The sequence below is a fragment of the Pipistrellus hanaki genome (assembly GCF_964339955.1).
Source record: "Pipistrellus hanaki genome assembly, chromosome: 5".
Lineage (NCBI taxonomy): Eukaryota > Metazoa > Chordata > Mammalia > Chiroptera > Vespertilionidae > Pipistrellus > Pipistrellus hanaki.
This window is the reverse complement of record NC_140507.1, coordinates 70,810,784-70,834,050: the sequence shown is the minus strand read 5'-3', so window position 1 is coordinate 70,834,050 and position 23,267 is coordinate 70,810,784. Positions and strand designations below refer to the sequence as shown.

Below are 23,267 nucleotides of genomic sequence, written 5' to 3'. Positions count from 1 at the left end.
ACACTTAGGCTAAATCTGCCTCCAGCCCCCCCCCCCCCCCCGGGCCAAGCTCCTCCCAGAGGCCTTGCAATACAGAAGGGGGTGGGATGGGTGAGAGCTGGGCCTCCAAATCCAGTTCCTTCCCTCACACCCCCACACCCTCCCCAGATTCTCTCCTAAGTTCTCGCCCAGGTTTCACCTGGGTTCTCCCCACAAGTTCTCGCACGGGCTTCTCCACTGCAGGCTGAGGTGAGCAGGAGCCTGGGCCCAGAGGGGAAAGGCATTTCTGGCAGAGGGAGCAGAAGCCACAAAGACCCTGCATCAGGAATCGGGATGTGGGGGCGGAGGAGGCTCTGGAGCTGGCCAGGCTTCTGGGGGAGGTGGGGTGCTTCATGAGACTCAGGGCTCTTTCTGGGGTTCACCGGAAGCCACAGGCTTTAGAGTGAGGAAGGGACGAGGCCCTCAGGCTCCTGGAGGGGAGGGATGTTGGGGGCAGGCAGGGAGTCTGGGATGAGGCTGAGCACACACACACCAGGCGGGACTGAACTGCCGAGATGGAGAGATGGGAGAGACAGGCCAGGGGGCCTTCCTGCCCACCTCTGAGACCCCGGGGGGAGCTGGGTGGCCCGGAGGGGTCCAGGCTCAGGGCGGTGTGTTCTGGCCCAGCCCTCTGGCTGTGGGAGCGCAGGGTCTCCATTCCCCCGCCTACATCATGGGATCGCGGGCGCCCCCACCCCACGTGTGGCAGTGACCAGAAACAGACCCCTAAAGGACAACAGGGCCAGTCATTATTATTTATAATAATAACAGCCCCAGCTGGTTTGGCTCAGTGGATAGAGCGTCGGACTGCGGATTGAAGGGTCCCAGGCTTGATTCCAGTCAAGGGCACATGTCTGGGTTGCTGGCTCGACCCCCAGTGTGGGGTGTGCAGGGGGCAGTCAATGGATGATTCTCTCTCATCATTGATGTTTCTATCTCTCTCTTCCTCTCTGAAATCAGTAAAAACATTTAAAAATTTTTAAATAATAATAACAACAATCATAGTGACGATGGGATGAATGTGCCCCCACATACATCCACATACGCCTGCCCCACGAGGCACCCCACCAAAGCAGCTGGATAAAGGGGTCTTCCCGGCTATGGCACCCCCTCGGAGCCTCCATCTCTAAACCCACAGAACGGGGGCCCCTCCTCGTCCCGGGAGCCCCCACACAAGAGGCCACCCCCCCCCACCCCCTCCCCGGCCCTGCGCCCTGGGGAGCCGTTTACAAGAAGCCTTGTGCTTCTCTCTCCCACCGCCCCTGCCCAGCGGCCCTACCCAGCCGGGTAATCTAATCGTGTTTCCAAGACTGCAGATCAATAACCCCCAGGCGGCGCCAAAACGAGGCTCTTAAAGGGCCAGCAGCCATCCCTGGCCAGCAGGGAGAGGGAGCCCCATAGTCAGGCCGGACCCAGCTCAATGCTGTGGAGAGACAGGCTCCCTGCACCAGCACAGCCGGTGGTGACCCCGCCCCGGGCTGTGTGGTCCTGAACCGCAGCCTGGCCTCCCGGAGTGGCCTCCCCCTGGAAAGGGTCCCGGGAGGCCTGCATCGCCTGCACCTGCTCCCATTGCCTGGATGGGGAAACTGAGACCCAGAAAGGGTTTATCCTGTGCATTCTGCTCTCCCTCAAACCATCACCTCCCACTCTCATCCCCACTCAGCACCCCTGCCCCGAGGCCCCTCTGCACCCCCTCCCGGTGGGCCCAGGCCCAGGATCCATACAAACATACTTAGTGATCCATGTCTGTGCCCATCGACCTGTGTGGAGCCCCCGTGGCCCCGCCCTGCCACCTGCCTTCTGAGCGCACCCCATCCCTCTGCCAACAGGGGAGAAAGCCGATTCCTCCAGGGGCGGGGCGGGGGGGGGGGACCTGCCCCTGCCCCGTCCCATAAAGGAAAAACGGAGGCCCCTCCCTGACTGCCTGCCCGGGACCCGGAACGGTGAGACGCTCAGAGGTGACCGGCGGGCTCTTCCAGAAGCAGTGACGGCAGCCAGCTCGGGAGTTAGAATGTGAATTCGGTGTCTGCTGTGCTGGGGAGGCAGCCCTGGTGTCTAGTGCCGGCCCTGCCCAGTGCCTGGCTCGGGGGCCTTGTCCTGGGCTGTGAACTGTGACAAGGACCTAGCCTTCCCCCCGGGGGGCGGAGGAACTAACTGTGCCTCGCACACAGTGAGCGCTCAAAAAACCGGCCTGGGCTGGATTTGGAGTCTGGACGTGCTTTGGGAGAAACCGAGGCCCACGAGTGCATACCATCCCTGTGAGCCCCAGGGCTCACTTGACCTCTGACCCTGCTGACACGACGCCCAGGGACCCACGCACCCTCTCTGAGTTTCACCACCTTTGCTCTGGCTGAGGGACCCCTGTGTCCCCCGACATCGCACACCCAGGCCTGACCCCACTTCCGTGTCCCCTTCTGGGACCAGAGCCTGGGCTGCAGGGGTGAGAAAAGATTGATGGAGTGGAAGACCCTGTGGCCACCGTTGCCAAGGCGATGGCCCATGAGGGCTGGGTGGAGGAAGTGGCCAGGGCAGGGGGTGGCAGGGGGACTGAAGGAGGGAAGACAGGGAGGGAGGGGAAAGAGGGAAAAAGGGAGAGGAGAGAAGGAGGGAGAGACAGACAGAGGGAAGGACAGACAAACAGCAGAAAGGAGCCACAGCAAAGGGCCACAGTCTTCACACCAGAGCCTCCTCGGGAGCAGGTCAGCTATATTGACAGCCATGGTTGGGCCCAGGAACCAGCATCCACCCACCCCTGGAGGTCTACCTTTGAGGAAGCACTGATGACAGGCTCTTGTCTGCAAACTTTGCCTGGACCCCCTGAGGCCACCTGGCAGGGCTGGGGCCAGGGGAGCTGGCACCTGCCTGCTCTCTATGGTGGTGTTGCATCTATTCAGGCCCAAGAGACCAGGAAAGGTGTCCTAGAAGAGGGGCCAATGGCGCAGGGCCCTGCAGGGTGAATAGGAGTTTGTGAGGAGAGGGACCGGTAAGAAGGAGGGCGGCAGCTCTGCATCCACCCTGGGAATGGAGAGGAAGGGGGGTGGGTGGGATGGCAGGGAGGGTCCCTGCTTTGCTAATGGCTGTCTGTAATGCTGGAGCCTCTGTTTGGGGCTGGCGGTGGCTGTGTTGTTGGAGCTGGGCGTGGATCCCCGTTTTCACGGCGAGTGTTGGGCTTGTCCCGCAGCCGGGTGCGCCGCCACGCACGTGCCTGAGCCAGACACACGCCCAGGGCCCCGGGGCAGCGCGGGCAGCACGTGCGCCGGGCTCCGCGGGCTCCGTCCCCGCATTTCTGGGCGCTGGGCGCCCTCTACTGGACAGTGGCCGCGGGGCCCCACTACATGTTCATCCCTGAGAGCGCAATTGAGGGTCCTGGTTAGGTGGTCCCTTCTCCAACCAGGTCAGGCCGGAATCGATGTGGGGGTCAAATGGTTACAGGAGGGTGAACAATCAGGCGGAGGGTTCCCAGGAATTAGAACGGGAGCCGAGTAGAGCCCCCATTTCCTTCCTCACCATTCAGCCCCTCCGTCCCGCCCTTCGCAGCCCACGTGCCCTGGTCTGGGGGAACCTCTCTGACTTGGTATCCCCCCGCCTGGGGACTTCCTGGGGGTCCCGGGGTGCGGGTTGGGCTCCGTGGGGCAGGGGCTTCCAGGAAGACCCTTGGCCTCTCCTCAGGGCGCCACCAGGTGACAGCAGGTGCCCAGGTGATATCTCCACTAAACATGCAGCACGAGCACCCTCCCTCGCTGCGCCCTGCCTGTTCCCCAGCTTGCAGTGGGGACGTGCGTGGTCCAAGGTGGCACGGGAGGCCTCTGGGAAGGGGGACCTTGTAGGAAAAAGACCGGCACACAGGCAGGGCAACAGCATTGAGAAGGCCTAAGGTAGGCCATCGGCACAAGTGGGCATCCTGAGGCTGAGCCAGCCGGAGGACATGTGGAGGCGGGAGGGTTGGAGAGAGAGACCACAGCTGGGGCTGGGGAGGGGCCCCCGGTTCTGGCCGGAACTCAGGAGGTTGGGTTCGTAGCATCCTTCAGGCTCAGTGACAGAATCCAAAGGTTTGAAGGTAGAGTTTAGTCCTAAATTCTCAACTTTTTCCAATATGGGATCCTCAGAATGGAGCCACCTATGGAAATTTCTGTAATCCTGGTCCCCTGGCTGATGCCAAGATTGGTGCCTTTTATTTATTTTATTTTATTTTATTTTATTTTATTTTATTTTATTTTATTTTATTTTTTACAGAGAGGAAGGGTTAGAGAGTTAGAAACATTGATGATGAGAGAAACATCGAGCAGCTGCCTCTTGCACACCCCCTACTGGGGATGTGCCCACAACCAAGGTACATGCCCTTGACCAGAATCGAACCCGGAACCCTTCTATCCGACGCTCTATCCACTGAGCCAAACCAGTTTCGGCAGATTGATGCCTTTTTTTTTTGGGGGGGGGGGGACCGTGAATGGGGTCCCTGTGATCCCAGGGACAGAGGTAACACGAAAGGGCAAGATCTTGTACCCACAGGCAGGGTGAGGAAAGCCCCCATCTTCACCCCCTGGGTACTTCCAAAGTTTCTGTGCCTTTTGTTTGTTTTCAGAGAGGAAGGGAGAAAAAGAGAGAGATAGAAACATCAGTGATGAGAGAGAATCATCTATCGGCTGCCTCCTGCACGCCCCCCACCAAGGACTGAGCCAGTAACCCAGACCGGAGGGGAAATGGAACCATGACCTCCTGGTTCATAGGTTGATGCTCAAACAACTCAGCCACTACAGCTGAGCAGACTTTCTGTGCCTTTAAAATAATGCAGCAAAATTAGCAACTCTGCCGTCATTAATATGCAGAAATGCAAATCAGAGGGTGATTAAGCCCCAGCCCCCAGAGGATATTTCTGCAGTGATGGATTCTATTGTCGGTGAGGTTTGGCATATTGATGTGCTAGGGAGGGAAAGGGGGCTGTAGATCTGGGGGTGGAGGGGTGAGGGTCCTGGGGGTACCCACCCAGAGCCCTACTTGATCCTTGCAAACCCCTCTCACCCTCCTCCCTTTGGCCTGATCTTGGGGCCTGAAAGGGGGAACAGTGGGCAGGTTCTGCCAGGCCAGCTGGCCAGGTGACCTGGGCTTAGGGACTGGCACTTGGCTGAGGATGGCCCCTGGGCCTTAGGGCCTTTGCACTGGCAGTGTTCCAACCAGCATCACTTCTGGCCTTCACGTTCCCTCCCAGGGACCCCCTGGCCACCCAGCTCTGACACCACACCGGCCTCAGATGCCTGCAGCAGCGCCTCCAGGGTTGTTTCCCCCTTATATGCCTCCTTCTCCCCCGCCCAGGGCACATACCACCAGCCTGTGGTCCCACCAGGTGCCTGTGCCCTGCACTTGTGGGCCCAGAGAGGGTTCCCACAAGCACTCTACAGAGAGACAGAGGAAGAGACAGACAGACAGAGACTTAGACTAAGAGAGAGAGACAAAGGCAGGCAGAAAGACAATAAAGAGAGAGACAGACACTGAGAGAGAGAAATAGAAAGACAAAGAGAGACAGGGACACAGACAGAGAGACAGACAGAGAAAAACAGAGAATGACAGAGAGAGAGAGAGAGAGAGAGAGAGAGAGAGAGAGAGAGAAGACGGAGACACAGCCCTTCAACAACCCCTCCCAGCAGAGGCTCAGAGTTGGCCCGGGGCCAGCTGCCAGCTGCTGCCTCCCTTCCTCCCTCCTCTGCCCTCCCTCCTGCGCTCCTCGTGGGGGCTGGGGCCCCAGAGGAGCCCCAGCTGCTGCTGCCACACACACAGGCACACAGGCTTTCTTGGTGGCCCTCCCAGCTCCCTGGGACCCCGCAGCCCCTGGGCTGGAGAAAGTGCAGGGGCTTCTGGGCACCCCGAGCTGTGGGACAGGTCTCTGGGCCCCACCTGTGCCATGAGACCACTTCACTTCATCCTCTCCATCCATTGGTGCCCACCGTGTGCCAGGCCTAGGTGGGGTGCTGGGGGTGCAGGGGTGGCCTGGCTAGGCCCAGGGGCTGTTTTTGTGGAACTGGAGGTTTTCGGGGAGGAGAGGGGGGCAGGCAATGAACAAGCCGATCAGATGGTTCGGGATATTGATAGGTACAAGGGGGAAAGGTAACAATGAAGCCTGATAGGCTGGAGAGTGGGGAGAGAGGGTGTTCTTGGGAGAGGGCCCAGCCGTGCAAAGGCCCTGAGGTCAGAATGAGACATCAAGTCCAAGGAGCAGTGAGGAGCAGCCAGTGTGGCCAAACGAAGACCAGGCCTGAGCGCACAGGGTATGTGCTTTATGCCCTCCCCCACCTCTGTTTCCTTCTCTCCCCAGTTTCTTCCTTTCCTCTGGTCCTGCCCAGAACCCATCCCTGGCTGGGGGTGTCTGCCCAGAGCGAGGCCCCTGCATTGCTGACATGACCAAGCCCCAGGTGGGGAAGGAATTAGAAACTGGCGGGTGAATTTTCTTGTTCTTCTTTGTGCCAACTCTGCAACCCTATAAGCAAGGCATGAAGAGGTCCCGGGCTGGCCTGGGACCCAGCATTCCACTGTGCTCTGCCTGGGGCTAGCTTGGGGTGGAAGAAAACAGAGAAGCAAAGAGGGAGCCAGGTCCCCCCCTCCCCCACCAGACAGTGTGGTGATGGGGAGGCCAGGCCCAGGAAACCAGAGCTGAGGGACTTACAAGGATTAGAAGCAGGCCCTCAAGCCAAAACCGGTTTGGCTCAATGGATAGAGCGTCGGCTTGGGGACCGAAAGGTCCCGGGTTCGATTACGGTCAGGGCATATGCCCAGGTTGTGGGCTCAATCCCCAGGGTGGGGTATGCAGGAGGCAGAGGATCCATGATTCCCTCTCATCATGGATGTTTTTTATCTCTCTCTCCCTCTCCCTTCCTTTCTGAAATCAATTTTTTTTAAAAAAAATGCTGAGTGAAATAAGCCAGTCAATGAAAGAGAAATACCACATGACCTCACTCATTTATGGATAATAAAGAACATTATAAACTGATGAACCAAAAGTTAGATATAGAGACAGTAAAGCAACAAGCAGACTCAAATTACAGAGGGGAGGGGAGGGAGATCTGGGGGAGATAAGAGATCAACCGAAGGACTTGTATACATGCATCTAAGTACAACCAATGGACACAAAACTCTGGGGAGGGAGGGTATGTATGGGAGGGGGGGGCAATGTTAAAATATGTACACAGATAATAATTTAACTTTTAAAAAATCTAAAAAAAAGATAAATGGGGAAACTGAGAGCAGCAACCTTCAAAGAGGAGGATCTACAACCCCGTTCCTGCCCTCCAGGAAGGAGCCCTCCCTGTTCTTACAGACCCAGCGGTGACCCTCTTGCGTGTTGTCACTAATCCCCTTCAATTTATGAGAACTCCGGCCTGAGGAGGATCGTGCTGGGCTCTCTTCGCAGTGCTCCTTGAGCCCTGTTCATTCTCAGGACCGCCCTGGGGCGGGGGAGGGGGGTGCTTCTCAGGCACCCTCAGTTTCCCCCAGAAGACCCCAGGGCAGCCAGGAGCCTGCCCCACCAGGGAATCCCTAGTGAGCTTTGTCACTGAAGTGGTTGGGGGGCCCTCCTGGTGGAAACCCAAGCCCCCTTTCTGTATCTCTGCAGGGTTACACAGCTTCACATAGAGTTGCAAAACTAAACTTTCTTTCAATTAAAAAAACAAAACCAAAAAAACTCCCCACGCAGAGAGAAAATAAAGCCCACCCTCCGTTAATCCCACCTCTTAAATATAAATATAAAGAAAGAACTGAAAGTGCCCCCCAACCAGAGGAACCACTGAAACCTTGGGCATTTCCTCCTGCACGTTTTTAATACACGCTTTCTTCCTTTACAAAAAAACGCCACCCCAAACGTGCCGCGGTCTGACATAACCAAGCCACAGGTTATGTGTGCTGTCTCTGCAGCGCCTGCCTCGGGCATCGTCCTTCTCAGAGCACACGGCAGGCCCTCTGCTGTCCGCGGGGACAGTGCTCGGCTCTCAGCCATGTCCTCTCACGTGTCCCCTTCGCTGGACGTAGCGTTTTTTCCCCCGAATATTTGCTGCCCTAAACCACATTCAGATGACCATTCCTGCCTGTGCTACCTCTTCTATTACATTTATGGGTGTTGGCCCTGGAGCTGGGAGGAGGGTTCAAAGGGATATAGAGTTCCTTAATCCCAATGGGCACCCCAGGCTGGTCCCCATGTCCACCTTCACCATCGCAGGAGGCGACCAACCTTTTACTGTTTTCCCGATGCAAGGACAGAAGGTGGTTTCTTGTTTCTGTATCTGCATTTATGCTTTGTTTTCTCGGTCTCTCCACTGGCCATTTGCATTTCTTTTTGTATGAACTAATTGTTCCTTTCTTTGCCCAGTGTTTTTTGTTTGTTTGGTTAGTGTTTTGTTTTGTTTTGTTTGTTTGCATTTTTATTGGTTTGCAGGAAGGATACACATCTTTCTTCCATTATGATGTTGAAAATATTTCCTTCCCAGCTGTCACACCTCATCTAACCTCATCTGTGGCTCTATTACAACTCAGAAGGGCTTTGTTTTTATGGAGTCAAACTGGAAGGTTTTCCTCCTTTAATAGCTCGGGGCTCTGTGTCTTTTTCACCCCCAAGAAGGCAAGGAGGGGCAGGGGGAGGAGGGCAAGGCCAGAACTGCATATTCCCCTCCAGTCCTGGGAGTATCGGGAGCTCCGTGGAGTCCAGGCACCGCCTGCCTCTGGTCCTGCCTCACGTACACCCTGCACCGGCCATCTGAGAACGGCCGCCCACGCAGCAGCAAGCGGGGGCCAGGCCTGAACCCCGGCGCCGGGGCAGCCGTAGATCGGCCTCCCTTCCCGGCTTCTCGATGACCCATTTGTGCAACTTATTTGTTTTCTCTGCAAACACACAGCCGGGCCACGTCAGGCCCAGCCAGGAGGGAGCACAGGGAGTCGGTTCAGCTTCTTTAGGCCTCAGTCTCCTCCCCTGTGATTTGGGACCAACCGCAGCCCCCTCCTCACTGGGCGGGCAGGAAGGCCACAGGAGACACTGGGCGTAAAAATTGCGTTTTTAAAAACAGGGCCAGGCACAGAGCCAGCACCTCGGTGACCCCATTGACCTGTCCCTTCTGTAAAACTGGCCTGTGGCTTCTCGGCCTTTTGGCTACTAAGATCGAGTGTAAAACCAGCCTACACACCCACCCACCGCCCACTGCCCACCCAGGTTGCACGCCCTCAGGAGGTCCCGGCACAGAACCCTGCCTGGACTTCCCACCCAGTTGTGTGACTCGGTGTAAGCGGCTGCGTTCCTTTGTGTGTCCATTTCCCCGTCTACAAAAGGAACCGTCACCACCTCACGGGGCGGGGGCTGTGGGTGGGGGGGTTCAGTGAGGTGATACACCAAGGTAAAGCACAACGAGGCATCTCTCGGGCCCAGCCCCCTGATTTTCACAAGGGGAAGCTGAGGCCCCAGCGGAACAGCCCCTGCTTACAGTCATACAGCCAAGACGAGGAGAGCCAGGATTTATTATTATTTTTTAAATATATTTTATTGATTTTTCACAGAGAGGAAGGGAGAGGGATGGAGAGCTAGAAACATCGATGAGAGAGACATCGACCAGCTGCCTCTTGCACACCCCCCACCAGAGATGTGCCCGCAACCAATGTACATGCCCTCGACCGGAATTGAACCCGGGGCCCTTCAGTCTGCAGACCAACAGCTCTACCCATTGAGCCAAACCGGCCTCGGCCAGAGCCAGGATTTAAACACAGATCTGTTGGTGAGCTGGGCAGAAGGCTGGGAACAGAACTCATTCTCCATTTCCTCCCCTGGACACCCACCTCTCAGGCCCCCCCAAAACCTTCCCATAAAAAGCAGGAGGCTTCCTGGAGAAGGCAGCAGCCAGTCTAAGGGCCAAAATACGAGGAGGAGAGAGTCCGGCGCAGCCAGAGGAAGGATGGCCCGGGAGGAGGGCACAGCCAGGACAGAGGCCTGGACACTCACGGTGTTTGAAGGACCGTGCGGAGGGGAATCCGGAGGCTGCTGAGGCTTTGAGGAGGGAGGTGGGCTGAATTAGAACGAGGGAGGAGGCCGGGGTGGGGGTGGGGTCCAGACAGGGTGGCCGGAACTTGGGTCAGTACCACGAACGGCCACAGGCTTTCCGTGGCCCTCGGCGTGCCCAGGGGAGGGCTTGCCGTGCCATCTCCCCGCCTTTACCCAGCTGTGCCCTCTTTCCGATCACCGTCACCAGCCCGGGGACACTCAGCGTTTCAGGCTCGGTTCCCAGGCCCCCAGTGAGAGCACGTCACCCTTCTGGCTTTCCCCCAGGGCCCTTGAGTAAGACCCACCCACACTCCTCAGCCTCGCAGGTGCTGGCAGTCCGGAGCACCCTTCCCCCGTTTCTGGAAGGCGCCAGGGAGCTGGCGAGGAGCTTGGGAGGCCAGGTGGAGCCAGTGTGGAAGCCCAGCCAGCCTCAGGTGGAAGGCCCAAGCCTCAGTTTCCCTATCTGAACAGTGGGCGGCTCCTGCCTCCTCTCTCGAGGCCGGGGGATCTGGAGAAAGCTCAGGAGGAGCGCGGACAGGAGCGTCTTCCACCTCACCACGAGCAGAGGTCAGCGAGGCTCCCCTGGGGTGGGTGCGTGGGCAGCAGGAATCCAGCCTGGCTCCCTGTCGCCTGCCCCTCCCACCACCCCCCTACCACCTCGGGGAACTGGGCCAGACAGCGCCCCTGGGGAAGGTGGGGAAGCACCCCTGTTTTCACAGGCTGCCCCGGAATGCAGTGGGACAAGCCCTGGGGCCCCTGACTCAGGAGCTTATGAGCTGCCTGGGGCACCAGACCAGGAGGGGGCAGGGTCTGCCCTCAGCAGGTGGCTTGGGCCCTGAGGACGGATGTTCACAGGGTAGGTGAGGGGGTCCCGTGGAGAGCAGCAGTGCCGTGGCCAGGCTCTGTCTGGGTCAGGGGAACCAGCCTGGTTTTGGGTTTAGTTCAGGTCACTGTTTGTCCATGGACTCATTCATTAATTCATCTACCCATCCATTCATTCATTCACTCACCCCTCACCACCCTCTGCCACACATCCCTCCTGGCCAGCCCTTTGCGTTAACTGGCCCCAAGATGTCCTTGCTGGGAGAAGGGCAACCACTGTTTATCCATGCAGGTCCCAGCCCCACACTTCAGTTCCTCCTCAAATCTATCCCAAGTTTACCTGATTCATCTGCCCAGGGCCAGCCCTTCTCTCCCCCAGTGACCATCCCGCTGCCTCCCCATGCAGCCACGGGGATCAGGTCCCTTCCAGGCCATGAAGACCTGACCCCTCCCTGTGGTATCCGAGGCCTCAGCCTCCCACCATGGCCCCTTTGCCTCCATTCTGGGGGCTCCCGCCTCACCGCTTCCTGAAATGCGCCCTGTGCAGCCCCGCCTCCCTACCTGTGCCCTGTTCTCCCCCTGCCCAGAGTGCTCCTCTCTCTCTGTCCATCAGCTTCACTCCTCCTTCCGGCCACACCCAGTGTCTCTGGGTCAGGGGATCCATCCCAGAGTCAGGGTCCTGTAGAACACATGCAGAGAATGTTCTGGATCTTTATCTGACACCCGGCACTGGGAGGCATGAGGCTGCGGCTCCGGGCACCCTCAGAGCCCCCTGCCGGCTCTCATGGGCCAGCTGCCCCCCGGTACAAGTCCAAGGTGAGGGGCAGGGGCCAAAGCATTTTGGGGCCCCCTTCCTTCCTCATCTTCACCCCTGGAGTACCAGCGGAGTCAGGCCTGGGAGCAGCTGGCGGAACTGCTGCCTCACCATCCACTGAACACACCATGGCCAGCACCCCCGCCCTCATCTGGGGAGGTTAATCAGCCTCTCGTCCCATCTCCTGGGGAACCCCAACCCCAGGCCCAACCAGCAGGCCCAGAAGGAACTCCCAGGGAGAATGAATGAATGAATGAATGAATGAACGAACGAACGAACGAACCCTGGTCCAGGCCTGGGCGGAGGGATCATGGTGAACACGGATTTGTCAGCACAAGCTGGGATGAGAAAGTGAGGTGTGTGTGAGGGGTCTAGCGTGAGTGATGTGTTTCTCCCTCCTGCCACGTCTGAAATGCAGAGAGGAGTTGGGTGGGGTGGGAGAGGGAGAGGGTCTATTCATACTCCAGGAGAAGGTACCCACTTTAGAGACAAATGAAAACAGATGTCAGGAGGGTGGCCCCTTCTCCCCATGAGCAATCGTGGCCCAAATACATATCAGGACTGTCCGCTAGCAGGTTCTGCCACCATGCCACATCCTGTCTCATCCACACACACACTCGTGGGAATCTGTCCAGTGGCATTGATACCCCCCTCCCATCCTCACCAGAAGATTTTTTCCCCCATTGATTTTTAGAGAGTGTGGAAGGGAGAAAGGAGGAGGAGAGAGAGGAAAAAAACACGGAAGTGAGAGACACATCAATTGGTTGTTTCCAGCACGAGCCCCGACCAGGGCCCGGGATCAAACCGCAACCAAGGTACATGCCCGTGACGGGGAATCTAACCTGAGACCCTTTGGTAACATGGGCCTGTGCTCTAACCACTGAACTTACCAGCCAGGGCATGGCATTAGTTTTCCAACCAGGAATGGGGTGGCCTCTCTCACCACAGGGTCCTTCACTGGAGCTCTCTGGCTCCAGCCCAAGGCATCCAGATAACAAAGGCCAAAGTCAGGTGGACGGGTGTGGGCTGTGGGCCTACCCAGAGGACCCCTGGCACCAGCCGTTGGCTGCTTGTCCCTGTGCCAGGACCCTGTAGAGTGCACCCGAGGCTTGAGGCTGGGCAGAGGCAGCAGCCTATTGGGGGCCAACCACAGGCTGCTCCACCCAGTGACTCAGCCCCACACCAGGCCTCCCCAGGGAGGACAATGGTGGCTTATGGATGCCAGGAAGACCTCTTGGCAGGTGTGAGCCCTGGGGTGGACTGGCCTGGCCCCCAGGGAGGAGCTCTCTGAGCCTCAGTTTCCTCATCTGGACAAGGGTTTAATCACCCAGGTAGGTGTGAGGACCTGACAGTTCAATGTATAGATGGAAGGTGCCACATTTGGAACTAAAGGGGGGGAGCTCTGATGGCCCAGCTGGCCTTGGAGGACAGGGACTGGACCCATCAAAGGCATCTCTGTGCCCTAAGGTGAAACACTAAGCCTGGCACACAGTCGGCGCTCAGTAATCGCATGGTCCGTGAACGGACCATCACCCACTTCTGGGGGTATGTCCAAGTGCCACCCCAGGAACACTGGCTAGACTCTACAGTTTAAAATCATAGCCTTAGGAGTCTGGCCCACCCTCAGCCCCAGCCTGGTCCCCCGGAAACCACTCCCAGGCTGGGGAAGCCAGAACAGGCCACAGAACTGTGGGGTCAGGATTGGGCCACCAGGAAGGGCTGGGGGCTATGGGGCCCTCACGTAAAGAGTCCCAGGTTCATTAGTGTGAAGAGGCCTAGGGATCCAGGCAGGAGCTGTGGGGGCCTACTCTATGCCCATCACCGCACCCTTCCATTTTCCTGGTGGAGAAACTGAGACCCAGGGTGTGGCAAGTATTTGCCCCAGGTCACAGTGAGGTGATAAGGATGAGGGTTTCAAACCCAGAAACCAAGACTCCCCTTCCCAGGCCTGGGGCAGGTGGGGGAGTCTCTGGGCCTGAAGGAAGGCAGTGTCAGGGTGAGAACCAGCCTACGTCAGGCGTATTAGGAGGGGCTTGTGACTTTATTAGGAACCCCTGCCTCTCCCTGGTCTTCACCCCCTTATTCCTCCTTTCCTTCCTTTCAGCCCAGCTCCCTGGACTTCCTTAACGAAGGCTGATTCAGTGGCTTCAGGTGGAGGCGGAAGAGCCTTGCAGCCAGGGCTTTCCAAGGACAAAGTCCCAGAAGTGGGAATGAGGCTGGCAGGTTCCCCAACAGCGAGGAAGCCCTGTGTCCAGGGGCCTGGGGGGGGATGGTAGCCTCTTCCCAGGCCTGTGGGACTATTTCTCTGGGGACGCAGAGAGCCATGGAAGAGTGCGTTAGTTAATTTATAGTAATTATTACTCCTATTCCATAGGGTCTGTGGTCTTCAAAAGTTGAGGAGCCCCTGGCTTGTGGGGGGGAACTTTGGACCTACAAAGAGATCACGGAGAATCAGAGGCCTTGGTCTGGCCTTAGTCCTGTTCAAACTCAGGTCCAAATTCTGTATTACAGACGGGGAAACTGAGACCAGCGAGTCAGAGGCACAGAGCAAGTCCCACGTGGGGCTCTGACCCTGAAACTGAGCTGGCCTTGGTTTCCCTGCCCATGACATGGGTCTGATTCGTTCGCCCGCTCGCAACACCCGGCACCTGGGCTGGACCTAGGAACGCAGACTCGACGACGCCCGAGAGGCCGCGCGGGCGCCCACGCGAACCTGAGAATGAAACTGCAGAGCCCACCCCCGTCGTTTCTCGTGGCCTCTCTCTCTTGGAGAGTCCCGCCTCTTTCTTCGCTGTCCGTAGAGAGGGCGTGGCCTCTTCGCGAATGGCCGACGGCACCGCCAATCAGGCTTTCGCGCCCTCCGATTGGCCCTGACCGCTCTGCCTTATTTTCCATCTCACGGTCCTTTCCCGCTGGCGTCATGGATGCTCTCACCCCAACCCTCGTGCGCCTCCGCGCTAGAATATAGTCCCTGTTCACTCCCCGCGCGGTTTGCCGACGGACCCGCAAGGGAGCCCCCATCCCCAGACTCCGGGCTTCGAGACGCTGCAGCCGCCTCCCTGCGAGCGCGAGGGAGGTAGAACCGGGGCAGGGGGCCCGCTCGGACGGCGGTGGCGGAGGGATTCGCGGCGTCCCGGGACGGGGCGGGCCGTAGGCGGGCCCCGGAGTGGGCGTGGCCGGCGCGCGGGCGGGGGACGGAACATGTCTCCCGCCGCAGGAAGATGAGGCAGCGGTGGCGCCCGCGGACGTAGCGGGCCGGACCGAGCCGACCGGACGCGGCCACGGGCCCCGCGTACTCCACGTACGCCTCCTCCTCCAGGGCCCCGACCGCGCGCGGGCCCGCGGGGAGGGTCCCAGGCCACGGGCCGCCAGCGCGCGACCCTCGGGGTCGGCGGGCACCCCTTTGTCGGGGCGGGGGGAGCCGTACGTGCGCCGCTTCCCGTGAGCGGCGGGCCGGTCCGCGCTGAGCAGGTAACCGCACCGGGACCCGGGGCCGCGCGGCGTCGGGAGCCCCGCGTCTTCCTGCAAAGTTGCTTCGGGCCTCCCCGCGCCCCGGGAGCCGGGAAGTTGGGGCGGGAGGGACGCTGTGGGGTGCGCCCCCCCTCCCCGGCCCCTGTGGGCCGGCTGCTGGGCGGCGGCTCGGAGTCATTGTTCTCTAACTTTGCGCGCCGGGAGGGAGGTTGGGGCGGACGACGTGGAGGGTCCGGCGCCCGCGAGGCCCGCGCGCACCCCGTCCGCGGCCGGGCCGGCCACTTCGGGAAACTTTGCAGACCCCGGGGCGGCGGCGTGGGGGGCGCCCGAGAGGCCGCCCAACTTTGCGGCTGCGGGCCCCGGCCCCGACACGCGGGCTGGGGGCGCCCCCTCCCCGGGGAGGGGCGAGCCGGGCGCTGAAGTTTGGAGGGAGAGCGCGGGAGGGAGGGAGCGCCTTTTGTCTGAGCGGGGAAGGTGCGGCCGCGCGGGCCGCGCTCAGGTTGAGGGCCGGGGGCCGAGGGGGGGCGCGGAGGGAACATCTGCTCCGCGTTAATGCGGGGGGAGGCGGCCGCGGCGGCTCGGTGTGGCGAGCGGAGGGGCGGCGGCGCCCCAGCTTCAAAGGGCTCCTGGGCCGCGCCGCCTGCACCGGCTGTGGCGGTGGAGGGGGGGGGGACGGTTGGTTTCACGGGCCTCCCCCCCTCAAAGGAAGACGTTCCGATCCCCCTCTTTCGAAGTGGTTCCAAATACTTTCCGAGTCCCCAGAAGTCCTTGTGACTCCCCAAAAGTCTTAGCTCCCTAGAAAAGCCCGTTTCAGCCCCCCACCCACCACCAGTCTGCCTTAAAATCAGTTTCATCTATCCTACAAAAAAATTGCGGTTTCGTACTCAAAAAGTCGGTTTCACATGGCCTCCCCAAAAGAAAAAAGTTAGCGGGGGAGGGGGTGCCCGGGGGCGGCCGTTTCACACCCGGTCTCTAGTTGACAAACAAAGCGGGGAGTTCACCACTGAAGTTGGGTCTCCCTCGGGCTCGGAACCCCCTCTTCCCGCAGCTTCCGCGGGGTCCCCACGGCCACCCCTGGCCACATCTGGGGACCCGGGGAGGAAGCCAGGGGGTGTCTTGTCCGTCTGCGGGACAACGGAGACCTGCTCTACGCCTTTCTCAGAGGGGGGGGGGGGGTAAGGTGGAGGGGGGATGGGCTCTGGCAGGTGGATCCCCCACCCCCGGTTCTAGAATGGAACCCCTGGGACCATGCAGAGAGGATCCTGGTCTAGGAACCCGCTTTCCCCAGTGGCGGGTGGCAGGAGATGTTTTCAAAGTTGCTTAAAAATAATTCCCGGATACATCAGGGTTGTTTTTTGTGGGGGGAAGAGGTGGAGGGGAGCTTTGAGGGTAGGCCCCCCCCCCCCCCAATTCAGTCATGAAGAGGGCAAAGGGCTTCGCCTTGAGGATTCTTTTTCTTTGAATTTGGGGTGACCGAGACTTCAACGTGCTGTGACAGCTGCTTGGGAGGGGGTCAGCAAATTTCCTGGGGCGGGATCTGAGTGGCCCCTCCCCCTTCCCAGAGGCGGGGCCAGGGCTAACTTGGGTGGGGGGGATGGGAGATGTGGCGGGAGAGGGGCCTAGTAGTAAGTGGAGAAGGGACTACTCCCGCTCTGCTGCCAGTTTAAAATTTGCGGCTTGAGTCCCTGGTGGTCGCAGAGGGAATTAGGAAATCTGCATTTGCTTACTCCCCCTCTCCCTCATTGTTCAAACTCAGGGGGCTCTGGACAGGGGTCTCTCCAGAGGCTGGGATTTAAAAGCCCTGTGTCACCCCCAGGGTCAGGAAGGGACTCAGTCTAGGAGGACCCAGACCCTCAGGATGGTTAGAGGGGCTTTTAAAAACAGCTTCCTCATTCCCCATCTGACTACTTAGGCCACAGTCACTCAAATTTTTCCCCTCTGTTCGTTTCTCCTTATGTGTCTGTCCCTGCCCCTTCTGCTTTCACCACCACCACCATCCACCACCGTGGGCTACCAAGCAGGGCCATCTCTAGGACTGAGGTACTCACCTTGGCCCCTGAGCCCACCATTGCAGCTGGAGAATGAACCAGCCGCAGAGGATGGCACCCGTGGGCACAGACAAAGAGCTCAGTGACCTCCTGGACTTCAGCATGGTAAGCCAGGCTCCGCCCATCTCTCAGATACCCCCTGCACCTGCAGGATTCCTGGGAAAGAAGCACCAACTGAAACAGCCCCAACAGCCAGACCTCACACTTGTTTAGATGGAGGGGTCCCTAGGGGGAGTTGGGGTGTCCCTCTGGGTCGGCGGGAGGGGGTGGTGGCTGACACCCCATGGCAGTGGGGCCCTTGTCAGCTTCCAAAGGCACCTGTCACCCAGGCATTTGTTGGGGCATAGAGTGGGTCCAGTCTACCACTCTACGGGTGGGGAAACTGAGGCCCAGAGAGTGGAAGGGACTGCCCAGAGCTTCCATTGTCTCCAAGGGGAGGCTCAGCCCTGATCTGTAAAATGGATGTGATGGGGTTATTTGCTACATTGTGGATTTTTTTTAAAAGGTGGGGAGGGGGTGTCCATGGTTTTAACTAGTTATTGAGCCACAGGGTGGCTAATGCATTCAGGTGACGGGAGGAGACCTCATGAACAGTGAGAATTTGTGGGCAGCACTCAGCCACCACTACTATTACTGCCATTGTTACTGTTGGGGAGAGGCAGGCCCCATGGGGGAAGGGGTTATACTTTAGGCGGTTTGATCCACCCTGATCTGCCCATTTCCTTGCCAGGTAGGTGGAGGTGCAGGGAGGATACTGGCTTCCATAGGTCACACAGCTCAGACAGGCCCAGTGAGACCAGAAACCAGAGCAGAGCTCCGTTGGGTGCTGGGAGCTGGAGTGCACCTTGCACCAGGATCCTGGGTTTGCTCATCTGTGCAGTGGGCCACTGTGTCAGATGTTAGGGTGATCGATGTTTCCACACAAATGGAGGAACCCAGTGTGGACAGCTCCCTGTCTCCCCCCCTCCCCCAAGCACCATTTTTGGTTTGAAATAGGCTGGGGGAGGACACTTTCGGTCTGAATTTAACCCTCCACTAGCATGAGGCTCAGGCCACTGAGGTCTGTCAAAAACAAGTCCCCAAACTGAAATATCAGCCATCCTGCCGAAAAGCAGCCCTTGAGACGGGGCCTCAGCTCAGGAAGGGCCAGGCTCATATTTTTAAGCCGTTTTATTTTTGCCTCCCTGGCTGAGTAACCACGGTACAGTACAACTCACTTGTTTTTTGTTAAACTGACAAGTCACAGACTACTGGGCCAGAACAGACCCGCTTGGGGATGGGGGAGCACAGTTTTAGAGCTGGCCCCTTTGCCTCCTCTATCTTTGAGAACCCCCAGCCATGTCAGCCTCCCTCTCCTGTCAAAGGGTCTGAATGTTTCCCCTTCCCCAGCTGAAAAACAGCAACTCATTTCACAGGCCGAGGGGGTGTGACTGGGGTCCTCTCAGAGAAACTCCGAGCGTGGTTTCTCATTGTCCTTCCTTGTTATGGGAGCGTGGCCTGGCCAAGTGGGCACAGAGGCAGCCACCTGTTTTAGCTCAGATCCCTTCCTCTGGCCCTCCACAGCGCCCCCTCTCACCTGCCCCACAGAAACCGAGTTCATTTATTTCTTTGAAACGCTTTGTTTTTAGACTGAAACAAAGAAACTTAAAGGGAAGCAGCTCTTTTTTGGGTTAGTTTCTCAAAAGTAGAAAAGGCAGCAGTCAAATACACAGAAACAAAGGAAACCCAATTTAAATTGGCCCTAAGTTTCCTGAGTTAGAAAAGGAGGGTTTTGGGGTGATGGTCCCTGAGTGGCTAGAGATGGTCCCTGTGCCTGACGAGGGGCTGGGGAGAAAAGGGGTCTGGCAGCCCTTATCCTGGGCCTAACTGCGCTCCCCTCTGAGCTTGGCATGTGTCCTGAGGCCCCGGTGCCCAGGACACCCATGTGCTTTGGGGTTTCCCAACATCCCATGTGGTCAGAGCCCAAGTCCATTTCACAGGAGGGAATACTGAGGTTCAGGGGTATGGGGCCTCTCTGGGCTGATGAGGAGGCCCATAGTGCCCCAAGGACACAGCCCACTGCCCCCTGTGGCAAGTGCCACGTCAGCCCTGGGTACTCTAGGGCAGTGGTCGGCAAACTGAGCCTCAAGAGCCGCATGCAGCTCTTTGGCCCCTTGAGTGTGGCTCTTCCACAAAATACCACGGCCTGGGCGAGTCTATTTTGAAGAAGTGGCGTTAGAAGAAGTTTAAGTTTTAAAAATTTGGCTCTCAAAAGAAATTTCAATCGTTGTACTGTTGATATTTGGCTCTGTTGTCTAATTTGCTGACCACTTCTCGAGGGGAAAAAATACAAAAGACAAGTCCCAAGGGTTAGCTACTGACCTCCAGGCATGGGGCCCTGCTGGTTCTGGTCCTGGCTTAGGCCAGCCCCTCCCCCAGTTAGGCCTCAGTTTTGCCCATGGAAGAGGGTCTATCTTGGAGAAGAGGGCCCTGGAGAGACTGGCCCAGTTGAAGGAGCACAGCCACACACACATTTCCCAAGAGGGTTGCAGACTGCATGAGCCCATGCTCCTAACTCCTGCCAGGGTCAATTGAGCATGTGGCCTTAGTTTCTCCTATAGGATGGGGCATGGGAGATAGGACCCCACTTCCTGGGCTCCTCCCAAGTCTCATGGTACCCACATGAGTCATACCTTCAAGTGAAAGATGCACCCTCACATTCTGGCTGGTCTAAGAAGGTTTGGGGGAGCCACTCCACAACGGGCCACTGGCCTTGATTCCAGCTACTTTAATCACTTGAGCCCCAAATGAAATCTAAAACCCAGATCTGTGGGAAATGGCAGATCTTTTGTGTGTTGTGTGTGTGTGTATTTTGTGTGTGTATGTGTGGTAAAGAGTTTGTTGATGTTGGGTTTTCCCATTTAAACTACTAAGCTGTTTAATCTATAGGGACTTAACACCCAGGGTTTGGGGATGGAGGATGGTGCCCAGGGAACCACTCAGTCATGGGGGGTATAGCCCTTGGTGCCTTCAGCTTCCTACCTCTGTGAGCCTCAGTTTCCTCTTCTGAAGGGCGGGCAGGCATCAGGGTACGGCGGGAGGGGGGGTGGGGGCGAGGGCTGCCCAGGCAGCTGCTGAGCAGAGCCCCGCATTAGAAGACACTCCATCAGGGTCATGCTGTCTGACCCAGCAGTGGGCCTGACGGTCTTCCCCATATCGCTGCCGCTCAGTCAGGGATGTGCACATGGTGACCTTTGGGTGGCTGGAGGGGCTAGGCAGGGTCTACCTATTGGGTGTAAATGGTTTCACTTTTTAAGTTGAAACTTAAAACTTTGTGTCATATCTAACAACAAGTAAATTTTATCAAGTATCTAAGTAATTAGTCCATCAAAAAAAAAAAAAAAAAAAAACCTGGAAAAATATAAACCTTGTGTAAACAGCAGGTTTTAACTTCCACTGGACATTGTTGCCCGTGGCGGGCTGTGCTGTCAGGGGCCTTGGTGAAGGGCTTCTCCAGGAGAGCCTTTCTCTGCTCAGGCTGCCTCTTCCTGCCTGGGCCTCTGATGGGATAGGACCCTAGGTAGAGCTGCCTCAACCTCATTTCCCTCTCTCTGCCTCCCCACAGATGTTTCCCCTGCCAGTGGCCAATGGAAAAGGCCGGCCCACCTCCCTGGCTGGTGCCCAGTTTGGAGGCTCAGGTAGGATCCCACTGCCTTGGGGCTGCGAGTTTGCATAAAAAGATGAGCTTGTGTAGAGGGTGGGCTGGAGCAGAGCAGGAACAGGGTACAGCACCGGACCTGGAGTGTGGAGTGGGCTGAGTTTGGCTGCAGCCAGAGTGCCAGAGGAGGAGGTGTTGGGGGAGTGGCACTCAGGTCCAGCAGCTGGAGTCGGGGCTGGAGAACAGGCTGCTGTCGCGGTCGCACAGCCTGCGTTGAGTACAGCGAGGGGAGCCTGGAGGTCAGCATATCATCCTTTGTCCAGCACTTGGAACCTGGCCCCTGGACTGGGGATGAGAAGCATCTGTGTCACTCACAAGGGATCCTGTGTGAGACAAGGACTTGAGCCTCTGAGGTCTCTTGGCCGCAGTGGGGTCCTGGGTCTCCATTCCATCCCCAAAGGGGAAGCTGTGGTCTAGAAGGGGCATGATGTAGAACTTTAGCCCTTGACAAATCCTGCCCATCCTGCAAGCCCGGGAGAGGCCCAGCTCCTGGCCTTACTGTATACAGGAGGATTCAGAGGGTTACTGGGACTTAGAGCATTCAAATTGGGCATATCCAGGCAAACCTGGATACCCAAATTGGTCGCTCTACCTGGAACTGAGTGCCATTGACATGGCTGTGGGAGGATGGACAGTGTGGCCTGAAGGAACCTACAGCGGGGGTCAGGAAGCAGAGCAGCAGGGAGGGAGCTTCTACAAAGCCAGGCCAGTTGTGGTTGGTCTCCAAGGAGAAGTTTGAGTAGAGACAGGGTGAAGGAATTCAAGGCAGGGGGCCCAGCACATGCAGGGGCCCTAAGGCAGGAACTTGCTTGGCATCTCCTGTGCTGGAGAAACTGGGAGGAGGCATATGTGGCTGGAGCAGAGTGAACAGGAGAGGAAGGTGAGGGAAGGGAGAAAATGGGGGCCGGTCATGAGTACCTTGTGTGCTGTGGTGAGGATTTGGACTTTCATCCCAAAGGAGATGGGAGCCCCGGAGGGCTGTGAGCGGAGAGTTGCCATGTGCATGTTGGGGAGTTCACTCTGGCTGTCGGGAAGATTTGCGGGGAGCCTTTGTGGGGCTGGCTGTTCCGGTTTCCAGCACCTCCAGCACTCTGTGGACTTCGGCGTCTTTCTGGGATCCCAGGATTGGCGCCATGCCATTCCGCATCTCTGAGATGCAGGAAAGAAGGTTTTGTCTTGGAATCATTTCTGAATCCCACTGGGATATCCAGTGAGGTCTGGTTTATGTTCATGCACCACCCCAGAGGGAGAAATATTGTGTTGCCACCCCCATTGCCCTGCACTGGCCTTCCTCTCTGCCTGAGGAAGTGGCAGCAGGGACAGCCAGAGTCCTCCTTGAGGTATGGAAATCCCCACATCCCTCCCCCTGAAATAGCCCCCAGGAGTTAGGGTGCTTCCACTTCCCTGCCTCAGGCAGAGGATCAGCCCCTGGGGGCTTCTTGGAGACGGTGTCTTTATCTTGTCCTGGGTCTCTGCCCTGAGCTGTCTTCTTTAATTTGGTGTCCACTCACAAGGCCAGCAGCCCTTAATAGCCAAAACTGCCCTAGATGGTTTGGCTCAGTGGATAGAGCATCAACTTACAGACTGATGCTCCATCAGTTCAATTCCAGCCAAGGGCACAAGCCTGGATTGCGAGCTTGATCCCCAGAGGGGAGTGTGCAGGAGGCAGCTGATCAGTGAGTCTCATCATTGATGTTTCTATCTCTCTGTCCCTCTCCCTTCCTCTCTAAAATCAATAAAAATATATATTTTTTTAAATAGCCAAAACTATGGTCCAAGGTATAAAGGTCCCCTCTAGGAACTCCTGTAAATATTTGAAGATAGATTTTCTGTGGTTTCTGCAGCCCCTGCCCTCTCTCTGGACAGGGAGGGTCTTGTTCACACATGCCCCCCTCCCCCTTTTCATCAGTAAGTGGGTCACCCTCCTTCCAGACAGACTAGGTCAGTTTAAGGGGGGCACCACTATTTATCAAGAGTTTTCAAATGTGCCCGATGGTGTAGCTCAGTGGTAGAGCATCGACCCATGAACCAGGAGGTCAGGGGACCATTCCTAGTCAAGGCACATGCCGGGTTGTTGGCTCGATCTCTAGTAGGCCGTGTGCGGAAGGCAGCCAATCAATGATTCTCTCTCATCATTGATGTTTCTGTCTCCTCACCTCTCTCTGAAATCAATTAAAAACATATATATATATATATATATATATATATATATATATATATATATATAGATAGATATAGGGGTTTTTTTTAAGTTTCAAAATGCAAGTAGGTCCTCTACCCACAATCTCCTCACACCTCTTTGTAAGTCCCGGTCTGGCATTTTCCTGGTGTTGGCTTTAAGTTAACTTGCTTCTGGTAAGTTTATTTCAAAAGGTCATTTCCTATCAGAAAATC

At 57.6% G+C, this 23,267-nt stretch overlaps 1 protein-coding gene across 14 annotated transcripts in view; it reads left to right on the top strand.

Annotated features, from left to right (window-relative positions):
• The first annotated feature begins 14,788 nt into the window (after window positions 1-14,788).
• TCF3 (transcription factor 3) overlaps window positions 14,789-23,267 on the top strand; it is a 38,847-nt gene continuing 30,368 nt past the window's right edge. For 3 of the 14 annotated variants that reach the window (XR_014794982.1, XM_084883499.1, XM_084883504.1), the window contains exons 1-3: window positions 14,791-15,128; window positions 17,150-17,281; window positions 20,781-20,853. Coding sequence is in view for 13 of the 14 variants with exons in the window: in XM_084883499.1 (XP_084739625.1) it covers window positions 17,210-17,281; window positions 20,781-20,853 (145 nt within the window). In the remaining variant the exon portion in view is untranslated. Of the gene's footprint in view, window positions 15,129-17,146; window positions 17,282-20,780; window positions 20,854-23,267 lie in introns of all 14 variants that reach the window. The other 11 variants (XM_084883505.1, XM_084883500.1, XM_084883508.1 and 8 more) reach the window with 10 other exon arrangements.